Raw genomic sequence first — 21,570 nt, 5'->3', positions numbered from 1 at the left:
TCATAATCTATAACACTACTTAGGGTAAAATAACCATTTTACCCCCCTCTGCCTAAATTGAACCATTCATAAGGCCCAATGCTAACTTATTAAATCCAATGCACCCATGGCCCATCAAAGGCTCCCTAAGGGCCCACTAATGGCCCAATTTTTTAAATTGGGCCCAACCCTTCAAATGGGCTTTTTTCACAATACTAATAAGTCCTTAGCCCAAAATGAAATAATCTCGAGTGGCCCAATGCGGCCCAAAAGGCCCAATACTTCTAATTCCAAATTCCCAGGCCCGTAACTATACTCCATAGTAGGCCATAGGGCCCAATAGTCCAGCCCCAGTTCCCTAAGGCCTAAAAAGGTCAATATAACCACTCTGCATGCATATGCGTGGCACACCTGGCATGTACACCCAGCATACATTGGCCTTGACCAAAACGGGGAGTTAACCCAGTACGCACAGCGTACTGGCCAGCTTTCTTGGGACTTTATTTGTGACTTAATCCACTAAGTCTTTACGTCCAAAATGTAGATCCAGATCCTTTAAGACCTCTTAATCCATAAAGTCACAAACTTTATGTGCTTGCATGCATGGTTGGGGTCAAAACAAGATTTTGGTCCTTTTAACAAGCTTTATGACCATCAAACACTTGCATGGTTGTGGCTTAACCATCAAGGTCTGATTTTTATGACTGTTAGTGCCTCTAAGAGCCCAAAAGGACAACTCTTATGGTCTGAAATCATTAAGATGCAAGAAGCCTCCACGATGGAGTCCAAAAGTGACCTTAAATACTCATATAAACAAATCTAAGCATGAAATGGTCAAGTTTGGAACTTGATACCTCAAAAGAGTCAGAAATGATGCCAATCTCCTGGATCTACAAGCTCTTGGTGAATCCTTGCTCCTTCTTCAAGCTCCTTTCTATTCTAAAACACCAAAACTACACCAAGATACTCTCAAATGGCTTCCAAATCATAAGGACACACAAATATGGGTTAGGGTTTTCGTGGTGGCTGCATAGAGGTGAGAGGGAGGTTGGACCAAAGGCATAAGGTCCTTTATATAGGGATCAAACCCTAAAAGTTAGGGTTTTAGACTTTGCACGCGTACGCTGCGCGTACCTTTTGGTACGTTTGGCGTACGTGCATGGCCTCCCCGTCCTAACCTCTTGAGTACGGTGCGCGTACCTGGCATGGTATGACCCATGTAATGCCTTTCTCAGTCCAAATCTTAAAGACCAACTATCCTGGCCCAAACCAAAAACAGTCCATTATTCAATAAAATAAATAATATTAATACTTGCAAATCCCGGATGTTACAAATCTCCCCCACTTGAATTAGATTTCGTCATTGAAGTTCGTTGTTGCTGCTGAAAATAAATCGGGGTAGTGCTCCCTCATCTCATCATCCGGCTCCCACATCCATTTCGAACCCTTGCAGTGCTGCCACTGTACCTTCACTAGCTCTACCTCCTTGTTCCTCGGTGCTTTCGTCTTCCTATCTAGAATAACTATCGGTCGCTCGATGTAGTTCAGGCTGTCATCCACCTGAATATCCTTGAGAGGCACTACCACAGAGTCGTCTGCCAGGCACTTCCGCACCTGGGAGACATGGAAAATACTGTGAATCTTGCTAAGCTCGGCTGGCAGATCCAACCTGTATGCCACCTTTCCCACCCGTGCTCCAACTCTGAAAGGACCAATGTAACTGGGGCCCAACTTGTCCCGCTTCCTAAACCGGATGACACCTTTCCAAGGTAACACTCTTAGGAGAACCATATCCCCGACCTGGAAATCCATGTCCGAACGACGCTTGTCGGCATTACTTTTCTGCCGACTTTGAGTAGTCTGAAGCTTACTCCTGACCTTTTGGATCTTCTCTGTCGTCTTGAGCACCACTTCGATACTCCCCATAAATCTCTTCCCAACCTCACCTCATCATATCGGGGTCCTGCACTTCCTCCCGTACAACATCTCGAAGGGAGGACGATCGATACTCGCGTGGTAGTTGTTGTTGTAGGAAAACTCAACTAATAGAAGATAGGTATCCCAGCTACCATTAAAATCCAAGACACACTCCCGCAGTATATCCTCCAAGGTCTGGATGGTCCACTCGCTCTGAGCATCCGTCTACGGGTGAAAAGCGGTGCTAAAGTGCAGACGAGTACCCAACTCGTCGTGAAACTTCTTCTAGAATCTGGAAGTGAACCGTACGTCGATGTCTGAAATCACGGAGACTAGCACTCTGTGTCAAGCTACTAAATCTCGGATATAGATATTGGCCAACTTCTCAGCCGAGATACTCTCTTGGATCGGCATGAAATGAGCACTCTAGGTCAATCGATCCACGATGACCCAAATCGAATCCACCCCCCGGTGCAGTCCTGGGAAGCTTTGTGATGAAATCCATGGTAATATCTTCCCATTTCCATATAGGGATATCCAATGGCTGCGTCTTTCTGTGAGGCCTCTGGTGCTTGACCTTGACCTTCCTGCAGGTCACACATCTGTCGACGTACCATGATACATTTTGCTTCATGCAGGACCACCACTAATCAGGACGAAGATTTATGTACATCTTTGTCGCACCAGGATGAATAGAAAACCTGGATTTGTGCGCCTCCTCCATCGGCACCTGGCGCACACATCCATGATATGGAACCCACACCCTACGGTGTAGAGTCAATAACCCACAACTATCATAGTCGAAGGAGGAAACCTGCCCCATAATACGCTCACTCTTCCGATGTTCCTCCTTCATAGCCTCCTGTTGGGCCTCTTGGATCTGCTCCAACAATGGAGTCACTACTATCATCCATAAGCAAATGTCTCTGATTGGGGCAGCCTTGCGGCTAAGAGCATCATCCACCACATTGGCCTTCCCCGGATGGTAGGGGATCTCACAATCGTAATCCTTCACCACATCTAGCCACTGACACTGCCTCATATTCAGATTCGGCTAATCCATAAGGTACCTGAAACTCTTGTGGCCCGTGTAAATGGTACATTGGACCCCATAGAGGTAGTGTCGCCAAATCTTGAGGGCGAAAACAACCGCTCCCAACTCCAAATCGTGCGTCGGGTATTTCGCCTCGTGAGACTTTAGCTGCCTCAAAGAGTAGGCGATAATATGCCCTATCTGCATCAATATCGCGCCCAACGCTAAGATGGACGCATCGCAGTATACCACGAAATCCTCCATGCCCTCTGGTAGGCCGAGGATCGGTTCCTCACATAGTCTCTGCCTCAATGTCTCGAACGTTGCCTGCTGCTTAGGCCCCCAGCGAAAGACCACCGCTTTCTTCGTCAACCGAGTCAAAGGTACGACTATCTTGGAGAAATCCTAAATGAATCTCCTGTAATAGCCCGCTAATCCCAGGAAACTCTGAATCTTAGATGGAGACTTCGGCACCTCCCATATCATCACGTTCTCCACCTTGGCCGGGTTGAACAAAATCCCGTTCTGGTTGACAAGGTGCCCAAGAAACTGCACCTCGTGCAACCAGAACTTGCACTTGGAGAACTTGGCATACAAGCTCTCCCTCCCCAAGGTATCCAACACCTCCCGCAAGTGCTCCTCATGTTGCTCCTGCATCTTGGACTAAACCAAGATGTCGTCAATGAAAACTATCACGGACCAATCCAGCATCGGTCTGCATACGCGGTTCATGAGGTCCATAAATGCGACAGGAGCATTGGTGAGCCCAAAGGGCATCACCACAAACTCGTAATGGTCGTAGCGAGTCCGAAAGCAGTCTTCTGTATATCCCCGTCTCTAACCCTCATCTGATGGTAGCCTGACCGCTAATCTATCTTGGAAAACCAAGACGCCCCCTGAAGATGGTCGAAAAGATCATCAATCCTCGGGAGTGGGTAACGGTTCTTCACCGTTACCTTGTTCAGCTCCCGGTAGTCTATACACATTCGATGCGACGCATCCTTCTTCTTCACAAACAAAATCGGGGCTCCCCAGGGTGAACTGCTCGGTTTGATGAATCCCTTATCTAACAGCTCCTGAAGTTGTGTAGACAACTCATGCATCTCGGGAGGAGCCAACCGATACGGGGCCTTGGCTATTGGGGCCGCACCCGGGACTAGATCGATCTTAAACTCCACCTACCTCTCTGGAGGTATCCCAAGCGAATCCTCTGGAAATACATCTGGGTACTCTCGTACCACTGGCACATCACTCACGATCGCCTTACCCTCCTCTTGGGAATCCATGACGTAGGCGACATATCCGGTGCAACCCTGCTGAAGGTTGCGTCTAGCCCTCGCTGCTGAGCATAAAGTTGGCCCGCGTTGTGGCCTCTCGCCCTGAATCACCAGCTCTACCCCACTTGGGGTCCTGACCCAAACCAACTACTACGCGCAGTCGATCACTGCCCCATTAGGGCTCAACCAGTCCATACCAATGATGACCTTGTTCCTACGCAATGGTATGGGAACCAATTCTACCAGGTAGTGCTCCTCGAACAACCTCAAAACATAATCTCTGAAAAACTCTGATGCTTGAACTGATCGGTCATCAACAATCTCGACCTCTAGAGGGCAATCCAACATACCCAAAGACTCATGGAACCTCTTGCTAAGGACAAGAGCGACAAATGATCGGGTAGCCCCCGAATCAAACAACACCTGAACTGGGATACCGTTCACACGGAACGATCCTAAACAACACATAAAACATATACATAAATATCATAAGCGACATAAAATAAGAGCTAGGGAGAAGAAATCATACCCGTCACCACATCGGGTGTAGCGCGTGCCTCCTCGGTAGTCAGATGGAAGGCTCGGCTCCTCACCATTGGAGCCTCGGTCTTGCCCTCCCAGCCATCAGTAATCCGTAGGTAGCTGGCGTTGGCGCCGCCGCTATCAATCTAGGGGATTTAGCCTTTTTATGGCCTTTTTGATTGCAATGAAAGCAAATCAGGTCCGAGGTCTGAAAGCTGGAGGTAGGGGTAGTACAATCCCTACGCAAGTGCCCAGTCTTGTTGCACTTATACCAACCTGGTGACCCTAGTCTACACACCCCCTCATGTGGCTTGTCGCATCTCCCGCAGCGGCTCCGGCCCTGATGGACCTTCGACCTAGTGTCGGATCCCTTGGGTTTCTTCCCCGAAACCCCAGTAACTTGTCCCTATGCTACCTTCCTCTTCCTGAGGTGCTCTATATCAATCTCCCTCTCCCTCGCCCTCGCAATCATGTCATCCAATGTCGTACATGATGAGTAGCTGATGTGCTTCCGGATTTCATCCCTCAACATGTCATGATAGCGGGTCTTCCGCATTTCCTCATCCCCTGCCTATTGAGGCACCAACAAGGCCCTCTCCCAAAACTTGGCGGTGATCCCCGCTACTGTCTCTATCGTCTGCCTCATGTCGAGGAACTCCCTAGCCAACCGTTGAAGCTCCACATCCGGCGCAAAATCAGCCCTAAACCTGGTCACAAAGCCCGACCAGGTCGTAGCCTCAATGGATGAGGCTCCCATAGAATCACCAAATGAATCCCACCAGTCTCTAGCCATGTCCCTCAAACATCCTACAGCGTACCAAACCTTCGACCCCTTAGGGAAGAAGCTAGTCAACTGAGCAGACTCCATGTCTGCAATCCACCTCCTGGCAACAATGGGGTCCTTCACCCCATGAAGTTCTGGCACACCACACCCACTGAAATCCTTGATGGACAGTGTGCGTGATCATGACTGACTAGATGCCATGTCACTTCTAAACGCCCTGAGGCGATCCTCCATCATTTCCACAATCCTTTCCTTGATCGACCCTAAAATCATCGGGGTTGACTCAAGGATGCCTTTAGTGATCTCAGAAGCGATGAACTTACGTAGTCCCTCATCAACTGGCTCGGCACCTGATCCCGAACCTGATCCTGACCCTGAGCCTCCTCCTCTGTGCTGTGTAATCATTACCATTCTGAAACAAAACACATAATCGTCAGGGTCATACATAACCTCGGAAGGTCTCACATACTACAAGTTCCCTGGTTCTATCTCATCCCTCCTTGACTCGAGTACAAATCCTCTGCTTTCATTAGTACGGTCCCATACTACCTTCCACATCTATCCGTACTTTCCTCAAGGATTGCCTTGACTTCACCAAGTCACTCCTACTACCATTGCTCACCGCACTATTCTCAACCTAGGCTTACCCTAGGGTAACTCTTCGACCTACTCTCCGCCATCAGCTGCATAAGAAGTCCATGTTATCTCGTGCTAACTAGCTCGCGAATACCATTACATATTACTAAGACCAGATAATTCTTCGAATGAGAGGTCTTGTCCTACAATGGTTGGACTCAGACAAGAGCTGCGAAATAGGGATAGACCTAACCTTCTAAAGTTATTTAGTCCTCATAATATGTAACTTAACGTATTCTTCTACTAGTTAATTAAAGATAACTAGAAGTCCTAAAAAGCACAAAGCAAGCAACATTCGGGCATTGAGTACCCAAACCAAGCATATCCTATTCAGGCCATCATATCACTTTCTAATCAGTTCTAGCATGAAATTTACTAAGCACATATAGCAGGCGTGTAAGGCATCTTCCTAGATCCTTAGACCTAATCTAGCATGTAGTTCTCATAATCATATCATATCATAACATAAAATGTATGGGTATCTTGAGGAAAAATTACTTGAGCTCGGTCGGTCGCACGCATCACACACCTTGTTCTTTTCAAATTCTTTTCTCTTTTTAATTTCTTTTCAAACTCCTTTTATAAAAATGATTTTACTTTTGAAAATTTTCCTACCAACTCCTTAGTTTGAGTTCAGACACACCCGAGAGTGTGCCCGAATCCCTCAAACCAAGGCTCTCATACCAACTTGTAACATCCCAATTTTCATGACCAAAAATTTCATTTTTAATTAAGTAGCTTATAAAATTGTTTACTGAAAAACATCATCAATATCTTATCAAACCATAATCTCATAAGTCAAATGTCATAAAACATGTTATGGAATAATAATGTCAGAGTACAATCCCATGGATCGCAAAATACGGAAATCATATGTGTGTGATGCGCTGCTACCGTGCCAGCTCCTTCCCCTTCGATGAAGAGGTACCTCAAAACAAAACTGAAAACTGTAAGCACGAAGCTTAGTGAGTTCCCCCATTATACCACATACCATACATAACATATACTGCCAAGCATATCTGGGTGCCCGACCTACCCTGCTGAGCATACCGGGGTGCTCAACCTACCCCTGTCAGACATACCGTGGTGTCCGACCTACCCCTCCGGTTTATCTCAACCGGTTAGGGGGACTATTTCACCCCTACTACTACCGCATAAAACATAACATAATCATATTGTCAGGCATACCAGGGTGCCTGTCCTACCTCTTGGCCCTATCGACCATATATGGGGACTATTCTCCCTACTACCACTATCACATAACATCATATCATGCTAGCACATAAGCATATCAAATAGTGGAAACCTGAGAATGATCACGAAGACAATAATCCATAATCAATCCTACTAGTGGGCCGACATTGTGGCCTTAGACCTACTTCTACTGGAAGGTAACTCACCTCGTAAAGCTGAGTGTCGAATCTCACAAAAGTGACCTTAAACACTCCTATAAACAAATCTAAGCATGGAATGGTCAAGTTTGGAACTTGATACCTCAAAAGAGTCAGAAATGATGCCAATCTCCCGGATCTATAAGCTCTTTGTGAATCCTTGCTCCTTCTTCAAGCTTCTTTCTTTTCCGAAGCACCAAAACTACACCAAGATACTCTCAAATGGCTTCCAAATCACAAGGACACACAAATATGGGTTAGGGTTTTCGTGATGGTTGCATAGAGGTGAGAAGGAGGTGGGACCAAAGGCATAAGGTCCTTTATATAGGGATCAAACCCCAAAAGTTAGGGTTTTAGACTCTGTGCGCATACGTTGCGCGTACGTGCATGGCCTCCGCGCCTTAACCTCTTGAGTACGTTGCGCGTACCTGGCATGGTACGCCCTGCGTAATGCCTTTCTCAACCCAAATCTTAAAGCCTAACTATCCTGGACCAAACCAAAAATAGCCCATTATTCAATAAAATAAATAATATTAATACTTGCAAATCCCGGATGTTACAAATACATATTCTATACACCATCTATACAGCCATGCAAGGTAATCCTTAGTTCTCTTTCCAAAACTAGGCATTTGACCAAAAGTCAACTCAAGTAAAAAAGCCAATGGTCAATGTTGAATTTAGTAAGCCGTCACACCTGGGCTATCCATGGCCGCGCCGTGGCCCTCATCCAACAATACAATTAGGTATTTACCATTCGCCATGTTGTGACGACCAAAGGTCTCACTGCGGGCATTGGGTTCCAACAACTCAATGGGTTAAGCCATTTTCTTTGATTCCAAGAGTTCTAAAGCTCAGATCTGGTCCATTTGATGGTCTAATCAAGATCTCAAATCTTAGGTCCAAAAAGGCAAAAACATGGCATGGGCTCAACCATTAACCATTTAATCCCTAAAGTCCTTAGCCTATTAACTCTAAAAGGACTTTTAACACTAAAACTAGCTTAAAGGTCAGTGCTTTTTATACATGCATGTCCAAAGCATGTATTGAACGCGTATTAGGTCAAAAATAAGGATTATGACTAAAATATCATGCATGGTTCAATCAATCAACCATACATTAGATCCAAACCACGAATTACTCCAAAGGATCTAGAGATTCATAAAGTTGCAACCTCAGGGACCATTTTCGTAGTTTTGTCTTTTGGTCCCTCGTCCGTTGAGTTTAACTGATTTGCTGTTAACTTTTTTAAAATAACAAATTTACCCTCAGGGACCATTTTCGTAGTTTTTTCTTTTACCATACTATGAGGACCATTTTTGCATACATTCTTTTTTATTTTATTAAATTATTATATATTAATAAATATTTTTTTAATATATAATATTATGTATTAATAAAATATTTTTTATTGGATTATTAATTTATTTTAGTTGATTTTTTTTGTTGGAGTAATTCTTTTTATTGAGTTATTATATATCAATGCATATAGTTTTTAATATATAATATTTATATTATAATAAATATTATATTATTGGATTATTAATTTTTTTAGTTAATATTTTTAATTCTTCTTTTTAAATTATTTTTTATTGGATTATTACTTTTAATTTATTATTTTCTTCATATACTAAATATTGTTTTATTGGATTATTAATTTATTTTAGTTAATTATTTTTTTAAAAATTTTGAAGTAATTTTTTTTATTGAATTATTATATATCAATACATATAGTTTTTAATATATAGAATTTATATCATAATAAATACTATATTATTGGATTATTATTTTCTTTTAGTTAATTTTTGTAATTTCTTTTTTTAACTATTTTTTATTGGATCGTTACTTTTAATTTATTATTTTCTTCATATACTAAATATTATTTTATTGGATTATTAATTTATTTTTAATTTATAATAATATTTCTTTTATATTTTATTGGTTCCACCAAAAAGTCCTAGGATACGCAAAATCATCGTCTCTCATCGTTGAAATCGTTAGGATCACTGTCAAACATCATCATTTCATGTAGCTTATAATGAGAAACCATAGGGAAAATACCACCACCATCACTCGGTCACAACCACCACTTATAATTGTTATAGGGGTTTGTTGAGCATTATGTGGGACATAAAGGATTCCAGTGGATTATGAAGAGGTTGTCGCAGGTGGCTACCTACAATGCTGGTTGGAACAGGGTAGGGTATCTACTGAACCAATAAAATAATGTTTGTAATATATAATAATCCCACAATATAATATATATTATGATATAAATATTATATATTAAAAACTTTATATACTGATATATAATAATTCAATAAAAAAGAATTCCTTCAACAAAAAAAAAACTAAAAATAAAATTAACTAAAATAAATTAATAATCCAATAAAAAAATATTTAGTATGTGAAGAAAAATAATAAATTAGAAGTAATAATCCAATAAAAAATATATAAAAAAAGAATTACAAAAATGAACTAAAAAATTTAATAATCCAATAATATAATATTTATTATGGTATAAATATTATATTAAAAACTATATGTATTGATATATAACAATTCAATAAAAAAAATTACTCCAAAAAACAAATTAAAAATCAACTAAAATAAATTAATAATCCAATAAAACAATATTTATTAATATTTAATATTATGTATTAAAAATAATATCTATTAATATATAATACTTTAATAAAATAAAAAGCATGTATGCAAAAATTGTCGTTATTGTATGGTAAAAGACAAAATTGCGAAAATGATCCATGGGGGTAAAATTGTCATTTTAAGGAAGTTAACAGCGAACCAGTTAAATTTAACGGATGAGAGACCAAAATCACAACAAAACTTGTTGAAAATGACCAAATTTGCAACTTTTCAAACATTTGGACCGTAACCACATAAAATGAGAAACCACAGTAACCATTTTTGCAGTTTTGTCTTAAATAAAACTCAAAAATTGGTATCATGTCCATTTTTGCAAATTTGGTTTAGATTAATAGATTATTTGGTATAATCTTTGTATTTGGAAAACATGTATGATTTTCTTTTATAAGAAAATTTCATACATATTTTCTATAACAATTTTAAAATATTTATCATTATAATTTTATGTGACAAAAATTACATATATATATATATATATATATATATATATATATATATATATATATATATATATATATATATATATATATATATATATATATATATATATATATATATATATATATATATATATATATAATCTTTGACAATGGGACTTGCAAAAGTTGTTTGTCTAGGTGAACTGATTCACAGACAAGGTCAAGTGAATCATGACTTCTTTAAAGTCAAAGTTAATTATGATAAGTTACCACCAAACTGGTGTAGTGTGCAGTGTTTATTTTTGTTCATAAAATTTTAATGATGTTATCATCCATATTATACAGTGTTTTTGGAACCTCTCAAACACAAAATCAAAAGTTGAATCATTCATGTAATGAAATTCGTAACTCTTCTAATATTATTGGTCAAACAAGGGTTATTATGAGTGTGATTCTTGTGGTCAAAAGAATATCAACCACCAATTATGCCTTTAGATCTAATGCTTGAATGGGAACAATCTTGTTTTTGGATTCTTGTCGTCATGATTTATAGAACATGTGTAATTAGGTACATCATGAATGGATGTGTTTAAAGGTCAAAACACAAACTTTAAACCAACTCGGATCAAAACAACTGTAAGCAATTACAACCACCTTTATTAAAGAAGTATAAGGCAATCTAAGAAAAGCATTTCAAGAATATCAAGGAATAACATCATAAGGGCAACCCATGAACTTAATTCGTCATATCTTACACATTTAATGTATTTTTTTAGCTTTATACATTTATAATTGATGTTTATCTTGTTATTAGTCGTTATGAGTTTTGTAGAATAACATTTTTAATTGGCTATGGAGCCTGGATTAGAGGTTTTAATGATAAATTGAGAGTGTGAAGAGGGCCATGGACAAAGGCATTATATGCCATAAGCATGTGAGGGAGTGTTTGTTTCACTTTTTCTTGACATTTTTTTTAAAGTCATGGTCCCATATTACATAAATAACCCATAAAATTGAATTTTGGGGGCATACTCTTGTGCACGTATGCCATCATGGCTTGTTTACATGATCAAATAAAACCATATGATACTTGAAATATAATTGTTCTGGGGCTTATGGTTCACCCCAATATACCAAATCTCAAACTATGGTAATAAATAAAATATGGGATTTAAGTGATTGCTTCTAGGTTTACGAGTTGTCGTCAACATTTAACTTATTTGTAAGAATTGGATACGTTCTTATGTAGGATTTAGAAATGATTATACAAGAAGAAAATCAACTTTAGAAAACTCTAGAAAAAAAAAAACTTAGAAAAATATGACTTCTGCAAACCTTGAAACTTTTAAAGGTAATTTCTTTTTATCAAATTAGAAAAATAACAATGATGACATTCTCTAACCAACCAACCTATTGAAATTTCTCATGATTTTTCAATTTATTTCAAAGAATGACTTTAAATTGATTAATTAATGTTGATAAATAGAAAGAAAATAAAACTTTGTATCCAGACATACATATAGAGCTATTTTATTAGTTAACAACAATAATAATTAATAATAAATGGTTTTAAAACTTCTACATAGATAGTGATCTATACCCTTTTAATAATAATAATTTGTTTTAAAATTAATTAACAATAATAATAATAGTTAATATTAACATAAAATTATACACTACGTTATGCTATTTTACAAAATACAAACATTAGTTAGATATTTCAAATAATCATTATGATTCAAAATTTTCAAAAAATAATTAATTAATTAATCATAACAATAGTTAAAATGTAAAAGTAAATCCAAAACTATATTTAATTTTATTAACATTAATATCTCACTGTGCGACTTTAATAAATATTTATTTTATAATATCGTTGAAAATAGTTACGGAGTATTATTTTATACAACATTAAAAAGTAAAGGTAAAAACTATTATTCTATAACTAATACTAATAATATAATAATTTTAATACTATATTTATCAAAAAATATAACCATTGATCATGCAATATTGGAAGATTTAATTAGTTTTTGTTTTAATAAATAAAGATAGTTAAGCAAATGAAAATGACCTGAAGTTAGTTTCTTCTTTTAAAAACATGAAAAAGGAAAAACATCGGCCCATGTTAGCTTACATTAAATTGGGCTACCTTAAGTAAACAATTCGCCTTGGCCCTTATTTTGAAATTCAAATCGTCACATCACTTCTCACCAACATCGTAGGTTTCTTATATATGTTTCTCAACGGTCGAATTCTCAGAAAACGGCTACTCTCTCTCTCTCTCTCTCTCTCACTCTTTCTCTTTCTCTTTCTCTCTCTCTCTCTCTCTAGCTTCCTTCTCAAATTTGGGATTTCGATTTCTGTAATTTTCTCATAAGCAATCAGATTGTGTTCTTCGATCTCTCCCTCCTTCTTCGATAGATTTCATCAGTCGATCCAGTTGCAAAGACCACATTTGTTCAGGTTTGAATTTGTTTAGATCTGAATCCGTCTCCCCTTCTTCGTTTGTAATGTTTTTCATTAAATGATGCTTCAAATTGAATAGGAAATATAAACACTTACATGCCATTTTATGTACATTTATATGCATTTTTTGATTTGGATGTTTCTTATACTTATTGTGTGCTTAGAGCTAGATCTCTGATCCTTCTCCATCGCTGACATGATGCCATACCATAAACTTATACATTCCATCCAATTTCAAATTATAGACACAATTCCACTTTTTAGGGTTTTATCAAATCAATTCAATTTCAACTTCCATTGATTTGAATCTAAAAAGAAGATGAGAAAATTCATATCAGTTTTGAACTCGAAACATACCAATTTCACCTCAAATGTCAAAGCTCCTGTGTATATTATACGTATTTCTTGCTGAATTCTTCATAAGTTTGTTTCAAGCCTCTAATTTTTATGATTTGAAATAGTTATCAGAATGCCTACTCCAACAAAAGATCCACTTTTGCAAGTGGAAACAACATGTGGATCGCTTCTATATGAACTTCAGGTACCCATTCACCATTGCAATTTCAAACTCTAAAAAGTAATTCCAATTCTTCTCAACTCAATACTTTCTACTAATCACGTTTACTTCTTTTTAATGTTTTATACAAATCCTTCCGAAAAAAAGATTATTTGGGATGAAGTTGGCGAAAACGACACTGAAAGAGATAAAATGTTGCTAGAACTCGAACGTGAATGTCTTGAAGTATACAGACGAAAAGTTGATTCAGCAAATAAACGTCGAGCTCAATTAAGACAAGCAATCGCTGATTCTGAAGCAGAATTAGCATCGATTTGTTCCTCCATGGGAGAAAGACCTGTTCATATTAGGCAGGTAATTATTAGATATCTAAATCTAATCCCATTTTCTTGAAAAAAATCACTTCTTATTTATAGTTTTCTGCAATTTGTTCAATTTCGAAACATTTACATGTTACATTTTCAGTCTGATCAAACTCCTCGAAGCCTAAAGGAAGAACTAAGAGCCCTTCTTCCAGAACTTGAAGAAATGAAAAAGAGAAAATCCGAAAGAAGAAATCAATTTCTTGAAATCTTGGAACAAATACAAAAAATACAAATGGAGATTTACACAACTTCTTCAAACACAATCTTGGATGAAACTGATCTCTCTTTAAGAAACCTTCAAGAACTTCAAACTAAGCTGCAAACACTTCAAAAGGAGAAGGTAATCTTATTTTATCATCTATAAGATTTTAACAATTTGTCATATAATAAATTATTAACATTTTGTTAATGTTAATAATATCCAGAGTGATCGTTTGAAGCAAGTTCTAGACCACATGAGTTCCTTGAATTCACTCTGTTTGGTGTTAGGAATGGATTTTAATCAAACAATGCAAGAAATTCATCCTACTTTATCTGAAGGGGCAAATATGTCAAAAAGCATAAGTAACGAGACAATTTCAAAGCTAGCAAATTCCATACAAAGACTTCGAGAGATTAAAATAGAAAGAAAGCAAAAAGTAAGTAATGGGGTTGATTTATTATAGTAATGAGACAATTTCAAATTGTATTTATTTATATTCTGATTTCTGACTATATAATAATATGAAAAATAATCGATTAATGATTTTAGATTCAAGATCTTGCAACATCTTTAATAGAGCTATGGACATTAATGGATACTCCTATTGAAGAACAACAAATGTTTCAAAGTGTTACATGTAACATAGCTGCTTCTGAAGAGGAGATAACAGAGCCCAATTTGCTTTCAGTGGATTTCATTAATTATGTAAGTTTTATTTTTTATTTTGTGTTCATTTTTTGAATTAAGTTGTAAAAAGTATAATATGTGTTATATACATTAAAGGTTGATGCTGAGGTGTCAAGGTTAGAGGAGTTGAAGTCTAGTAAAATGAAAGAACTTGTTATGAAGAAAAGAACAGAATTAGAAGATATTTGTAGAAAGACACATTTGATTACAGAATCTGATACTTCATTAGAAATTGCCATCGAAGCTATTGAATCTGGTATGTTAAAAGATGTGGATTTTTTAAAAATTATTTAGTTTTGATATATTATTATTGACTGATGTGTGTGTGTGTGTTTTTTTATTGAATAAAGGAGTTGTGGATGCTAGTAGTGTTCTTGAACAAATTGAGATTTTAATTGGGAAAGTGAAAGAAGAAGCTTTTAGTCGAAAAGAAATTCTTGAAAAAGTTGAGAAATGGATGACTGCTTGTGCAGAGGAATGTTGGCTTGAAGAGTATAACAGGGTATTTTGGTCTTTTTACAACTTACTTGTGTTTGAATAATGAAAATTTTCAATTTAACTAATTCAAGAATTTTGGTCCCTAAAATTTTTCTCATGCTATATTGGTCCTTATTTCAAGGTTATTGTATTGTTTTTGGTTAAAGGGTAATATAGTCAAAACACAAATGGACCTTTTTTTTTTGTAATTTACTATTAATTTAATTAAATGCTTCCATATAAAATACCATTTTTTTTATGCAGGATGATAATAGATATAATGCTGGAAGAGGTGCTCATCTTACACTTAAACGTGCAGAAAAAGCACGTGCATTGGTTAATAAACTTCCAGGTAATTTTTTTTAAAAAAAAGCAAAAATTATAAAAAAAGAAAAATCCCAATTTTTTTTATTTATAAATTATTCATGCATCTTTTCAAAAACAGGAATTGTGGAAGCTTTAGCTATGAAGACGGTAGCATGGGAGAATGAGAGAGGTGTTGAATTTACTTATGATGGGGTAAGATTGTAATTTCCTAATTATATTTTGATTTTATATTGTTTATTTATTTTTAAATTTATTCTTGAAATCTAATTTGTTATATTCAGGTTCGGCTTCTTTCCATGTTGGAGGATTATAAGATCTTAAGACAAGAAAAAGAGGAAGAAAGAAAAAGACAAAGGGTATAATAAATATATATATAAATAAATAATAATTATAATTAATTTATAATACTACTATGTAATTAAAGTGCAAATACGATGTCGTTTTTGGTATTTCAGGATCAGAAGAAACTTCAGGGACAATTAATAGCAGAACAAGAAGCACTTTTTGGATCAAAACCAAGTCCAATGAAGCAACAAAGTGCTACTAAAAAAGGGGCAAGATTGTCATTTGGCAATTCAAATACTACAAGCAACAGAAGATTATCATTAGGTCATGCAACTCCTAAACCGGATATCAATTCCAAAACTACCCCTACTACTTCCCGTCCTACCAAAAAAATCGATGGATTCCGCAAGCCTTTTTCTCCCATTTCTTCCAAAACTACCCCTAATGTCACAACAGAAGCTGAGAAAAAACACGACATGCAACAAAAAACATTTCAAAATAACAATAACAATATGTCGCCATTTACTACCCCTACTAAAACTACGATATTTGGTTTAGAGGATGAAAATACAAATAGAACTCCAAAAACAAATTTAATTCCGATTTTACCCTCCACCCCATATACTACGGGTTCTATTGCGATGCAAACAGCTGTTACACCTGCCCCTGTTTTGATAAAAGAGATTGTTCCTGAAGAGGTTATTGAGTATTCCTTTGAAGAAAGAAGAGCTGGTTTTGTGGTTTCTAAAACACATTTGAAGACATGATATGATGGAAAAAAAAATTTGTTTTTTTTTGGGTTTTTATATTTTGTTTTTTTGAAAGTCAAATTGCAATTGGCTTGTAATATGAATTGAATTCGTATGTTGCTCTTTTGGGTATGTTGTTATAAAAATTGTTTGTTTCGTTTATAAATAAGTTGTAATTTTTTTTCTCTATCAAAATAATATTCAAATTGTTATTTTTGGTTTTTAATCTTTGTTTTTGTTTAGTGTTTTTCACGCTTTTAGGTTTTGTTATTATAAAAATTGCAAAACGTGAAGTTGAAGGGTTTTTTTTTTTCGTCATCCATTGAATTTTTTTTTTATTTGGTAATCAAATCTGTTTTTTTTAAGATACCATATGGATTAATTTTCTATGAAAGTTTCAATTTTAAAGTGACGTAAACAAAAAAAAAAAAAATAGATTCAAACTTAATTTTTAAGATTCCACAGTTTTTTTTTATGTGTTGAAGAAATAATTAGGTTGTCATTATTAACTTTATTCAATGTATATTTACTATTTAGGTTTATGGTCAACGTGAAGAGAAGCAGTCAAAGGTAGTAGGAGACAGAAAAAGATCCAATATTCTAATATTAACTTTATATTCTTTAATTCAAATAATAAATATATATTAAATTTTTATTTAAAAACAAAGATTTTGCGAATATAATTATTATTTTAAATACATTTGCTTTTATATTTTATACAGATTAATTGAATTTCCAAGACGGACTTCAAACCATTTCCTTAACCAAAATTAATATTATGAATATTCTAATTTAGATATAAAAATTATCCATCAATTTAACAATATTTTAATTATATTTCCCCTATTTATTTATTTATATTTCTATTTTCCTACTTTAATTTTTCTCTCTTTCTTCTTTTCCTGCAAAACCCTAATTTCATTTCCTTCAAAAAAATTTCCAGCAAGCAAACAAAAACAAAATTTGATTTTGCATTTTCTTTTTCTTTTTCTTTTTTACTGTTGAAATTCGCTTATTCTGCTACAGCAAAACATATGATCAAGCAACTGTTGATTCTTCTTTGAGTTAATTTTCTTAACTGTTGAAATTTTAGTTATAATATTTAGAAATTAACGATTTTAGGGATTTCTTGAGTTTGTAGTAATTTCTTCTTCTTGAATGTTGTATGATCGCTATTGTTTATCTTGATTCAACTCTGTGATCTTCCTACAAAAAGCTTTCTTTTTTCATTATATCGTTAGGTTTTAAGTAATCACCCAAAAGAAAAACTTTAGTAAAGTATCAGTGAGTTTGTGAAAATGGAAGGTACAGAGGTAAATCATAATTCCGGTTCGGTTGTAGTATTTGGCGGGGAAGGAACTTTGAGTGGATCAACGGTGGCACCACCACCACCACCACCACCACCACCGCCAGCAGCGGAATCGCTGGTGGGTGCTGTGATTGCTGTGAATGCGACGCCTGGCTCAGATGGTTTTAAGAAAAAGAGGGGAAGGCCGAGGAAGTACGGACCGGACGGAAAACCTAAAGTAACTTTGTCTCCGATGCCGATTTCTTCATCGATTCCCCTCTCCGGTGATTTCCCCGGCTGGAAGCAGAAGCAGGAGAAGCCGATAACGTCCATCAAGAGAAAGCAGAAACTTGAGTTTCGCCCACCAGGTATTCGATCTAATGTTCGCTTGAGAATCGAGATTCATTATTTTATTTGATCTCGATTTGATTTTGTTTATACTATATATATAGATTCTAGTACTATAATTTGTGTTTTTGCGTATGTTTTATGTTGAATAAAAGCTAGATCTTTAGATCTTTGATGAATTTAATGTACGACGACTGGGTCCCTTATGCTGGAAGTCTGCTGTCAGATTTGAACACACACACACACACCAGTAAACAGTAAACAGTCAGCCACACATCACCATCCTCCATTTCTTATGCTTAAAATCATTGAGTTATGACAGATTTTCTCAAAGTCAAATTGTTTACTACTTATAGCTACTCACTATTGGTCAAGAGAATCTTTCTGAAGGAAAATAGAAAACGTCTTTCACTTTTAGCAGTTGAATTATTGAACATCTGAACCCTTATCTTCTCTTTTCATTTCAATACAAATCAACCTTATTTCTTACAAGATTGTGAAAGTCTGAAAGAAATAGAGGATTTGGATAACAAGTTCCAAGAAAGCTGCTTCCTTTTCCAATATATGGTATTTTATTGGAGTTTTCTGTAAGAAAGATTGCATTTTGTGCATCAATTAGATTGTAGGAATATTTGAGAACCCAATTGATGCATATTATGTGGACTTTTTGAGTCTTTAATTGAATTTCTTGATCCCATTTTGTAATAAAAAGATTATGAAATACAGGTGCAATATTGTTGTTTTGATATCATATGCATAAAGTGATGCGAAAATTACAAAGAAACGAAAATAATCAGAGAAAACAATCTTTGTTCTTAATTTCTCGATTATCAAACTGAAAAACTCAAATGACAATGTAACCTTAGCTATAATAGATTAAACCTTAATGACTTTAGGAAACAAAATAACCTAGTTTCCTTTTTATATACTTATTTGTTTCCTTCTATTAAGTTATTATGTTCCCTAATGTCATTAGTGTTTAATCTATTATAAATAGGTTAGGTCTTGTTTTGAGTTTTCAGTTTTATCATTGAGTGGATGAATTTTGAAACTTTATTTCTTGCAAAAAATGTAATCTTGTTCTTATTATAATTTCTTGGATCTTTGATCTTGATGTTATAGGTGCACAATTGGCATCCTCAATTGGAGCCGATTTTACTCCCCATGTGCTTACAGTTAATTCTGGAGAGGTATAAATATAATAATAATAATAAAATATAAAGATTAATAACAAGAAAATAAATATTTATGTTTTTTTTTAAATGTTGTTAGGATGTTAATATGAAGATCATATCATTTGCTCAACAAGGGACAAAAGCCATATGTGTTCTTGCTGCAAATGGTGCAGTTTCAAATGTCACACTTGGTCAACCAAATGCTTCTGGAGGCACTTTAACATACGAGGTACAAAATTACAAATATACCCCTTTTTTTCGCCTTTTTCTTTCTATCTCATCTTCATGGTATTTGAATTTTGATATTCATTAAGTTTTTTTGACTTTTTGACTTTTTTAGGGTCGATTTGACATTCTTTGTTTATCTGGAGCTTTTACACCGAATGAAAATGGTGGAGCAAAAGGGTGGTCCGGTGGGATGAGTGTTTCTTTGGCGGGCCCGGATGGGCGGGTTTTGGGTGGCGGACTGGCGGGCATGCTGGTTGCTGCTGGCTCTGTTCAGGTTAGAATTTTTATATATTTTTTTATTTTTTTATACCACTAAAATGGAAATTATCTTAAATTCGTTAGTTAAAGGTCTGTTTGGTTGGATGGAATGGAATGGAATGATGAATGAATGGAATGGAATGACCGAATGAATGGAAATTGAAATCATAATTTGATTAAAATCGTGAATTTATAAAAAAAAAATATTTGTGGTGTTAAAATTTTTATAAATAAAAATGAGTTAGATCACAAATTAACAAAACAGAAGGATTCATTAGTGGACTATTCCATTCCATCGGGCCAAACAACCATTGGAATGAACCATTCCATTCCTTCTCTGACTACCCAAATCCTTTTAGTAAAAAGGAGGAAACACTTTTTTAATTGTCAACTAATAAAACATATTTCATTTTCAATGAACCGAAGATACATTTTGACCTTCAAAAGTCAAAGTCCAACTTATGATTTTGTTCCAAATTCAATAAAAGATGCATACTTTTGCTTCAATTCCAATACCCACTTCCATCTTTACCAATAATTTATATAATTCCCATCATGGTCATCAATCTTTTTCCAAAATTCCAAAGATTAACATCAATCTTGATGGAATTGGAATGATATGTAATTATATTTTCTATTTCTATTTATAATTTTATATTTTTAGGTCATACTTGGAAGCTTTCTTACCGATCTTCAACAAGAACAACAAAAATCCAAAAAATCAAGATTTGAACCTTTTGCTACTACGCCTTTCTTCAAAGAAACATATGGAGATCATGAACCTAACATAAGTTTTACACTCACAAATCCAAGAAGTTTAGACACCGAAAGAAATGGATCTTTGCATGTTTCTGAATCCAACACATCACAATTTGAGGTTTCTTGTTAATTAATCTCTCAAGTATGCAAGATTTGATGTATCGTGTTCTTTGTTAGCGGACTCTGAGGTTGTTTTACTTAGGAAAAATTGTTAGACACTATTATTTATTTCTAAAATTGGGGTTTAAGTTTTATGTTAATGTTGGTTGTCTTTTAAGTTTTAACCATAGGTGTTAAAAGGGTAGGATTTATGTCAACTCCAGTGTATGATAATGGAGGATGAAAATTGGTGGGGTTTTTTTTATTGTTGTTTTTTAAGTGTTATGTATCCTATGGATTTGAGTTTCTTGAAATGTTATACAAATGGTGTTTGTTTTATTCAATTCAATCTGAAATTTTAGGGTTAGGGTTTAAAGTATATGGTGGTGTTATTATTGTATATTTTATCTTATTGAATCTTCACTTGTTTTCATAAGGTGAAAGGGTTATTGAATCTTCACTTGTTTTCATAAGGTGAAAGGGTTGGTTGTAAACAGACAAAATTGAATACAACCAAAACTTGGATTTCTCTCCTTAAACATTGAGAAGTGTGTAAGATGTTTAATTAATGTGTAAAAAGGTTTTATTCAAGTATTATATGAAAGATCAAATTGCAAGAATGGTCCCTATAGTTGTCAAATTTTTATGTTTCAATCTAAAAATGTTTAAACTTGCATCGGTGATCCAAAATCGGATATCTTTTGTTGTTTTG

At 35.5% G+C, this 21,570-nt stretch overlaps 2 protein-coding genes across 2 annotated transcripts; both read left to right on the top strand.

The window, feature by feature from the left end:
• The first annotated feature begins 12,886 nt into the window (after positions 1 to 12,886).
• On the top strand, positions 12,887 to 16,915 carry LOC145074891 (65-kDa microtubule-associated protein 3-like). Its single transcript, XM_079021218.1, has 12 exons — positions 12,887 to 13,091; positions 13,556 to 13,635; positions 13,759 to 13,965; positions 14,077 to 14,316; positions 14,402 to 14,614; positions 14,728 to 14,883; positions 14,962 to 15,121; positions 15,216 to 15,367; positions 15,607 to 15,694; positions 15,788 to 15,861; positions 15,951 to 16,025; positions 16,125 to 16,915. Exons 2-12 carry the CDS (start codon positions 13,564 to 13,566, stop codon positions 16,719 to 16,721), a joined length of 2,034 nt encoding a protein of 677 aa, XP_078877344.1. The 5' UTR covers positions 12,887 to 13,091; positions 13,556 to 13,563; the 3' UTR covers positions 16,722 to 16,915.
• Positions 16,916 to 17,593: 678 nt separating this feature from the next.
• Positions 17,594 to 21,202, top strand: LOC145073996 (AT-hook motif nuclear-localized protein 6-like). Its single transcript, XM_079020445.1, has 5 exons — positions 17,594 to 18,359; positions 19,462 to 19,529; positions 19,612 to 19,743; positions 19,855 to 20,016; positions 20,665 to 21,202. The coding sequence occupies exons 1-5, from the start codon at positions 18,002 to 18,004 to the stop codon at positions 20,887 to 20,889; spliced, it is 945 nt and encodes a 314-aa protein (XP_078876571.1). The 5' UTR covers positions 17,594 to 18,001; the 3' UTR covers positions 20,890 to 21,202.
• The last annotated feature ends 368 nt before the right edge of the window (positions 21,203 to 21,570 follow it).

Source organism: Lactuca serriola, chromosome 9, assembly GCF_051521515.1.
Source record: "Lactuca serriola cultivar US96UC23 chromosome 9, Lser_US96UC23_V15, whole genome shotgun sequence".
Taxonomy (NCBI): domain Eukaryota; kingdom Viridiplantae; phylum Streptophyta; class Magnoliopsida; order Asterales; family Asteraceae; genus Lactuca; species Lactuca serriola.
This window is presented reverse-complemented; position numbering and strand designations above follow the sequence as displayed.

What these genes read in the sequence shown, in the direction of transcription:
- LOC145074891 (XM_079021218.1), top strand. Translation starts at nt 13,564, where the DNA reads ATGCCTACTCCAACAAAAGATCCACTTTTGCAAGTGGAAACAACATGT. An exon ending in AAATAGAAAGAAAGCAAAAA is followed by an intron (nt 14,615 to 14,727) that starts GTAAGTAATGGG and finishes TAATGATTTTAG; the next exon opens with ATTCAAGATCTTGCAACATC. An exon ending in GGCTTGAAGAGTATAACAGG is followed by an intron (nt 15,368 to 15,606) that starts GTATTTTGGTCT and finishes TTTTTTATGCAG; the next exon opens with GATGATAATAGATATAATGC.
- LOC145073996 (XM_079020445.1), top strand. Translation starts at nt 18,002, where the DNA reads ATGGAAGGTACAGAGGTAAATCATAATTCCGGTTCGGTTGTAGTATTT. An exon ending in ACTTGAGTTTCGCCCACCAG is followed by an intron (nt 18,360 to 19,461) that starts GTATTCGATCTA and finishes TTGATGTTATAG; the next exon opens with GTGCACAATTGGCATCCTCA. An exon ending in GAGGCACTTTAACATACGAG is followed by an intron (nt 19,744 to 19,854) that starts GTACAAAATTAC and finishes TGACTTTTTTAG; the next exon opens with GGTCGATTTGACATTCTTTG.